The following is an 8,051-nucleotide window of genomic DNA, read 5'->3' as shown; positions in this document are numbered from 1 at the left end:
ATATCCCTGGAAGGGTGCTCCTATCTCTCTTCCAACAATCCTTCAAGGGGTGGAAGGGGAAGTTTTTCAAAGTCTGCTGCTCTGACTACGACCCTTCTGCCCTTGACGGTTTTCCCCTATATTGGGTGAATGAGGTCAAAACCATGAAGTCCAAGTCTCTGAATGAATTGCCCTCGAACGATCGAGAGGCTTGCAAGATCTTGACCAGTGTGGGAGGCTTCGATACCGCCACCCTAATAAGCCTGGAGTTCAACGCCGATGCTTTAGAAAAATACATAAGTATGAAACGACTTTCTGGGCTTTGCTCTTGCTGGATCTTTGTTTAATGCGCGATTTTCCTACTTCTTTGTGTTTTACTTTCGCCCGATGCCTAACTTCTGCTATGTTTACTTTATTGGTGTAGGTTCAAAAATGGATAGGCAACGCCGGTTGCGTTTAGCCCAGTTACTGAGACCCAAAGATGGGGCTTTGGCGCCTCCTCCCTCGGCCTCTTCCGCACCTTCATCTTCTCCTAACCCCCAAACTCAACCTGCAACAACACCGACGAACCCAACAAACCCAGCTTCTCCCCGTCCACTTCCAAGCTCTCCACCTCCCATCGCCGCCGTGCCTCTCGCGCTGGTTGAGGCGGGTGCTTCCTCAGCCCCCCTTGAAAAGGGCAAGCGGGTGGTGGAGGTTGTTTCTGATGATGAGGACTCTGCTGAGGGGCAAGTCTTCAAATGGCAAAGGACCCAACATGCCCTTCAGATGGTCGCCTCCACCACTTCCTTTTCTCTTGGGGCGGAGTCCTTAAGGGAGGATCCACGAGCGCCACCTCCCCTCCCCAATCAGTGCATCAGGAGAGGGGGTGCGAAGCTGAACCCGTGGTTGTTCTTCCCCCTGCCCCTGAAATCCCTCTTCCAATGCAGGAGTCATTGAGGGGGTTCCTGAGCTTGGGATCTGCTAGTGGCCAAGCTGAAGAGCCTCAAAGGGAGAGCATGTACTATTACATGGGCCTCTTCATGTCTTGTGCCTACACTTGGCACAAACAGTCCAGGGTCAAGACCGTCCAAGCCTCTGCCTTCTAAGCTCTGGAGAAGGAAGTTGCTTCTCTGAAAGAGGGGCAAGAGAAGCTCAAAGAGGAGAAAAAGAGGTTGGCCGCCCACTGGGGGCGTCAAGAGGGTGCCTATAAAGAGTCCCTGAGGATGGCACAAAAGGCCAGGGAAGAGGCCAACAAACGTCTGCACGAGGTGGCCCAAACCCAAGCAGAGCTTCTTAATGAAGTGGTCCCTCTTTGCACAAAAAGTTCTGATCTCGAAGCGGTCGCAGAAACTTCAAAAGCCTACCAGAAGAAACTCGAGGATCAGTGCGTGGATCGGGAGCAAAAACTGGGGAAAACTGAGGTTGCGCTCGAGTCCAAAATTGATGAATGCGCCCGTTTAACCATTGCAAATGCCACCCTCAAGGCCAAGGTTCAGGAGTTGACTTCTGCCTTGGCCTCCAAGGACCAAGAAATGGTAGCTCAAGCCGCTAATTTCAAAGTTGTTGAAGATAAGCTGGTAGGGGAGTCTGCTTCCAGTTTCGCTGAGGGGTTCGCAGAGGCCCTTGTTCAGGATGCTTGTGTGAACCCAGGAATCGATGTTTCTGGGTGCAGCCCTTTGAACGAGGTAGTCGACGGCAAGATGGTGCCTTTGGAGGCTTCTGAGGAATAGCCCATGCCCCCATGTCTATACAGAATTATCTGATAGTTACCCTTTGCTCAATTTATGATTATCGCTTCACTTTGTCTGTAATTATGACTCTGGATTTATTTTAATGCTTTGAACTTCATCTTTACATTCTTGTCCGCTTTTAACTTCTTTTGCACTCTTATCTGTTTCTGCTTTCTTTTCTATATCAAAGGCTCAACTGGTACTTGCCTTCAAGGCATTTCTCGGTTGTTTCGCCTTTACTCTGTTGTGTAATCATCTGTTATAGCTGACTAACTCTTGCCTTAAAGAAATCAAGTTAGCACCCATTGGTGCTTAATCTTGTGAAAATCAACTTAACTGAACAAACTATTAGTTCGTAGCGATAACACTTAATGCAAGATCACTTACTGGGCAGTGGCTGGGGTCAATCTTAATATCTGAAACGTCGTTCGCCTGAACTGCTAAGTGTTATGCACATTTCTATGTTAACGCCTAAAACTTTGCTGGCCTGGCTCTGCACTGAGGACTTTCAACCTTGCCTCCATTTGCTTAAGCAAAGAGGTCTTCTAATCTGCTCTCGCCTGAACTCACTCGAGGGTGAGGAGGGCTTTCTCTGGTGCCTCCACATTGCCCAGGGGTACTCCCCTTTCCCCGGATGCACTGAGGACTTTAAACTGTTCTGAACATCGGACGTTGGAGCTAGCTATTCCTACTTGAGGAGGGGGTGTCCCGAAGGAATCCCTTTACCCCTGATCAAGGACTAGGCACCCAGATTTAACTTGTATTTATCTCTGAACATCGGACGCTGGAGCTAGCTGTTCCTACTTGAGGAGGGGGCATCCCGAAGGAATCCCTTCACCCCTGATCAAGGACTAGGCACCCAGATTTAACTTGTATTTATCATCTGACACCGGGGCTAGCTATTCCTACTTGAGGAGGGGGCGTCCCGAAGGAATCCCTTAACCCCTGCTCAAGGACTAGGCGCCCAGATTTAACTTGTGTGGTACCGGGGCTAGCTATTCCTACTTGAGGAGGGGGCGTCCCGAAGGAATCCCTTAGCCCCTATTCAAGGACTAGGCGCCCGGATTTTAACTTATCTGGTACCGGGGCTAGCTATTCCTACTTGAGGAGGGGGCGTCCCGAAGGAATCCCTTAACCCCTATTCAAGGACTAGGCGCCCGGATTTTAACTTATACTGGCATACCTGTTATCTTACCCTGGACTTGACTTCTGCTTGACTGTTTGGTGGCGACGCCTGTTTCTGGCGACGCCTTGTTCCGACGACGCCCTCTCTTGGCGACGCCTCACCTTGGCGACGCCTCACCTTGGCGACACTTCATCTTGGCGACGCCTTATCTTGGCGACGCCTTATCTTGGCGACATCTTATCTTGGCGACGCCTTACCTTGGCGACGCTTAATCTTGGCGACGCCTTATCTTGGCGACGCCTTACCTTGGCGACACCTTATCTTGGCGACGCCTTACCTTGGCGACGCCTACCTTGGCGACACCTTATCTTGGCGACGCCTCATCTTTGTCTTTGTTTTTTTGATCTTTGATCCTAGATCATATGAAAGGGAAAAAAAAACTAGAATAGGAATATCTTTAAACTTTTCTTTTCTTTATTTGGGTGACCTCGTTAAAAAACCCCCGGGAGGGAAAAAAGTGTCCCCTTTACAAATTTTCAACTGAAATAAAACTTTAAGTTCGTCGCATTCCAACTGCGTGGGATGGGGCCTCCTTCTAGGGTTTCTAACTTATACGACCCATTCCCTTTGGTTTTGGTTACTCTGAACGGTCCCGTCCACTTAGGAGACAACTTGTTCTCTAATTCGTAGGGGTGAGCCTTCCTCGTGACCAGATCACCAATCTCGAAACGTCACAACTTCACTTTGGAGTTGTACTGACGCTCCACTCTTCTCTTCACGACCTCAGCCTTAATTTTCACTTCTTCCCTAGCCTCGTCTATCAAGTCCAGGTTCACCCTCCTTTTCTTCGTTGGATTCTTCCGCCACGAAACCTAGGAAACGGGGCGAGCTCTCGTGTATCTCCACAGGGATCATGGCGTCCGATCCGTACACTAAGCTAAAAGGTGTCTCCATAGTGGAGGATTGAGGCGTGGTGTGGTAAGCCCATACAATCCTTGGCACTTCTTCTGCCCATGCCCCTTTAGCCTTCTCTAGTCTGCGCTTCAATCCTCTCAACAAAACTCTGTTTGCTGATTCGACCTGCCCGTTTGTCTGGGGGTGTTCGACTGACGCGAACACCTGCTTGATTCCTACTTCTGTACACAACTTTCCCAACTGCTGGCTTGCAAACTGAGTGCCATTGTCTGAAATGAGACGCCTTGGCACCCCAAACCGACACACAATATTCTTCCAAACAAAGTGTTGTACCTTGTGCGCGGTGATCTGTGCTACTGGCTCAGCCTCTATCCACTTGGTGAAGTACTCGATGGCAACGGTCAAATACTTCATCTGCCTTATCGCTAATGGGAATGGACCTAGGATGTCAATCCCCCACGTATGGAAAGGCCACGGGCTGTATATGGATCTCAGCTCCTCAGGCAACGCCTTGTGCCAATCAGCGTGCATCTGACACTACTTGCAATGCTAGGTGTATCGCACGCAATCCTCTCTTACTGTTGGCCAGAAAAACCCTGCGCGTATCACCTTGGAGCTCAGCCATTATTCTGGTGCACTCATCGCCGCTTACACACGTCAAGATAGGGTGCGTAAACCCATGTCTGAACAATATCCCATCTACTAGGGTGTACCTGGTGGCGTTCCTCTTAATCTTCTTGCCCTCTTCTGGCTCCGCTGGGAGGATTCCATCCGCTAAGTATCGCCTGTAAGGGGTCATCCACGTGTCGCCTTCCTCCACAGCACACACCTGTATACTTCTTTCTTCATCTGGCGAGGCTGCGTAAGTACGGATGCAGGGTGTCCTCACCGTATCTTGAATTAACGAGTGATGACTCCTTAGTTTTCCTCTTGTTGTACTAACATGAAGGACGTCCACCCTATTATCTGCAACGAATTTTCGCGGCGTTTTGAGAGTCTCCTGTATTACGGTCCTCTGCCTTCTCCCCTTGCCTGAGATGGCCAGCTTGGCGAGCAGGTCAGCTCTGGCATTTTGCTCCCTGGGGACATGCACCAGCTCAAACGCAGCGAAGGCTCTTTTCAACACCTCGACGTACCTCAGATATGCTGCCATCTGGGGGTCCTTTGCTTGGTATCCCCCTGTTACTTGTCCTGTGACCAATTGTGAGTCACTCTTTGCCAAGAGGCTCTGAGCACCCATTTCTTTAGCCAAAAGTATCCCCGCAATCAACGCCTCCTACTCCGCCTGATTGTTGCTTGCCTTGAAGGCGAAGCGTAAAGCTTGCTCGATTAAGACCCCATTGGGCCCCTCAAGGATTATTCCGGCGCCACTCCCTTGCTGGTTGGAGGATCCATCCACTGAGAGCACCCACTGTTCCCCTAATTCTAACTCTTGAGGATCTCCTCCTGGTGAAAGTTCCGCTACAAAGTCAGCATAAACCTGGCCTTTGATGGATCCCCGGGGCTCGTACTGAATGTCAAATTCTGACAACTCCACTGCCCAACGTACCATCCTTCCGGCCATGTCTGGCTTTTGCAGTACCTTCTGGATGGGAAGGTTCGTCATTACTACCACCGTAAAACTGTGGAAATAGGTGGCGCCTGCATTTTTTAAACCAAACGGCATTACCTTGTAACAGTAGCTACATGTGTCTGTCATAAACGCCGTTTTGCTCTCGTCCCGGGGAGGCATCTTGATCTGATTGTAACCTGAGAACGCATCCACGAAACTCATCATCTTGCAGCCCGAGGCACTGTCTACTAACGTGTCAATGTTGGGGAGTGGGTACGAATCCTTCGGGCATGCCTTGTTTAGATCCGTGAAGTCTACGCACATTCTCTACTTCCCATTTGCTTTCTTGACTAGGACTACGTTGGCTAGCCACTCAGGGTATTGTATCTCCCTGATGTGCCCCACGTTTAGTAGCTTCTGAGTTTCTTGCTTCACGACGAGGCATCGCTCCTCATTGAACTTCCTCCGTCTCTGTCGCACAGGGCGGACCTTAGTGTCCATGGTAAGGCGATGGCACAAGAAATCTGGGTCGATGCCAAGCATGTCTGCCGCGGTCCATGCAAACGCGTCGAGGTGTCGTGAGATCACTGTCGTTACCTCTCTTCGTTCTTCCCGGCTCAAGTGGCGTCCTAATTTGAACGCCTTTCCTCCTATTTGGTTTTCCACCACGTTGTCCTCGGGTTGGGGTTGTTCACACTGTGCGTTTACCGAGCGAGACTCGTTCATGGGGTCCTCTTCTATAGGCGTCGCATCGTCGGGCGTCGCCTCCTCTGCCTCTTCTTCCATAGGCGAGGCGTCAAGGCGTCTTCCATTTGTGCATGCGTCATCCCCAGGCATCGCTTCTTCCATGGATTCTGGCTCTGCTAATGAACATGAGGCGGGTGGTCGTTCAATTACCATGACCACGCCTCTATTTGTCTTTAAGCTGTTCTCATAGCACTTTCGGGCTTCTTCTTGGTCCGATTTGATGACTATCACTTTGCCGCTAAGGGCTGGCAGCTTCATCTTCATGTGGCGAGTGGAAGGTACCGCCCTCAACCTGTTTAGGGCGGGCCTGCCCAACAAAATGTTATAGGCCGAGTTGGCATTAACCACCAGGTATCGAATGCTTTCGGTACGTGACGCCGTTCCATCAGTGAACGTCGTCCTCAGCTCCAAGTACCCACGTACTTCCACTGGGTTATCTGCAAATCCATACAAGCATCCAGTGTAGGGTTTCGCACCACGACTCCTTGTGGGGCCCCAGAATTTTGTCAGACTTCGCTGGTGGCCTCAACCTGTCTGCTATGTTGGGCACAACGATGAGGTCTTTGAGCTCCACCACAAAGTTGTGCCTCAGCGGTCTACCCCCCTCTCTCCTTCCTTCAGTTCGGGTCCTTGGCGGGGCCCTCCTCGCCTCGTAGGTGCGTTTTCTGTCTGGGTTTCGTCTCTCTGTGGCAGCTTCGTGGACCCTAGCAGGTTGCGTGCGTATCTGCACCCTTGGTCGTGCAGGTGCAGCAGGTATGCACTTCTCGTATGCCTCGCCCTTTGAGGCAATGTGCTCCAACGCTCGTCGCCTTACTTCAGCAAAGGTCTTGGGAAGCCTGCAGTTAAGCGACTTACCAAAAGACCCGGGTCGCACTACCTTCCCGAATGCGTATACAATCATGGGTTCATCGGTAGTACCCACCTTCACCGCTTGTGCTCCAAAGCGACTTATGTACTCCTTCAGGGTCTCCCCTTGGAATTGTTTCACGTCGAAAAGGTCGTACGAGACCGGGGCTGGGGCCCTATTGGCTAAGTACTGCTCTCTAAATAGTCGTGAGAGTTGAGCAAAGGACGTGACGTGACCCTCTGGAAGGCTGACGAACCAATCCAGGGCCATTCCGGTTAAAGTGCTCATAAAGAGCTTGCATTTTACGGTGTCAGAGCCTCCGACCAACATCATCTGTGTGTGGAACGCCGCGAGGTGTGCCTCAGGATCCTCCTTTCCTGTAAAGGTCACCTTAGGCCCTGTGAACGTGTTGGGGATTGTTGTTCCTAAGATCGCTTGTGAGAACGGTGTGGTGAATTCCCTAAGTGGGGAGGCAGTCTCAGGCTCGTCTACATCGCACCGATCGCGACGTAGCTCTTCGTTGGTACGGTGGAGCTCCTCGTTTCTCGCCAGAGAGGCTATGCGATCCGCCTGCATGCGTTCCTGTTCTGCTCTTGAGGCTGCCATTGCTTCTTGCAGCCCTTGCACCATGCCCACAAGTTGTTGCATGGTCATCTCTTCGCTCCTGGAGCGCGGAGGTCTGGTGGTCATGGCTTTCTGGAAATTTTCTCAACTTAACCGGGTTTGGCAACTGGAACTGAAAAACGTGTGTGGTGGGACTGATGTTTTATATCCGCCCCACGGTAGGCGCCAAATGTTCCGTCCGGCTGACCGGGATCGTCTTTGCGCGTGGCCTGTCCTCGCAAGCTAGGGCACCTTCGTCTTGCTCCGTCGGTGAGTACCTAAAAGAAGTGAACAAAGGGGCGCCCTCGCGGCCGTTTGCACTCCGACGATCAAGTCAGCTGGCGAGAAACATCAAAGTGACACACCCTTGGGAGGTGGTCGAAGAAACTGTGCTGAATGACTAAAAACTGTGAACTAGAACGGTGTTGCCCTAATTGCCTTGTGCTCACTGTGAGTGCACTGTGAAGACAACTAGGGTTTTTCTGCTCTGTGTATCTGTGTGAATTTAGGTTAAAACCCCCTTTTCAAATGCCCCCAGGTCCTTTCTTATACACCTCTAATCTTTTAAAG

At 51.1% G+C, this 8,051-nt stretch overlaps 1 protein-coding gene across 1 annotated transcript; it reads right to left on the bottom strand.

The window, feature by feature from the left end:
- Nucleotides 1-6,464: 6,464 nt before the first annotated feature.
- Nucleotides 6,465-7,568, bottom strand: LOC137838497 (uncharacterized). Its single transcript, XM_068647742.1, has one exon. It carries the CDS (start codon nucleotides 7,566-7,568, stop codon nucleotides 6,465-6,467), a length of 1,104 nt encoding a protein of 367 aa, XP_068503843.1.
- Between the last annotated feature and the right edge of the window lie 483 nt (nucleotides 7,569-8,051).

This window comes from Phaseolus vulgaris, chromosome 4 (assembly GCF_000499845.2).
Source record: "Phaseolus vulgaris cultivar G19833 chromosome 4, P. vulgaris v2.0, whole genome shotgun sequence".
In the NCBI taxonomy this organism is placed as follows: Eukaryota; Viridiplantae; Streptophyta; class Magnoliopsida; order Fabales; family Fabaceae; genus Phaseolus; species Phaseolus vulgaris.
This window is presented reverse-complemented; position numbering and strand designations above follow the sequence as displayed.

Coding starts and splice junctions, on each gene's coding strand:
- LOC137838497 (XM_068647742.1), bottom strand. CDS start 7,568: ATGACCACCAGACCTCCGCGCTCCAGGAGCGAAGAGATGACCATGCAA.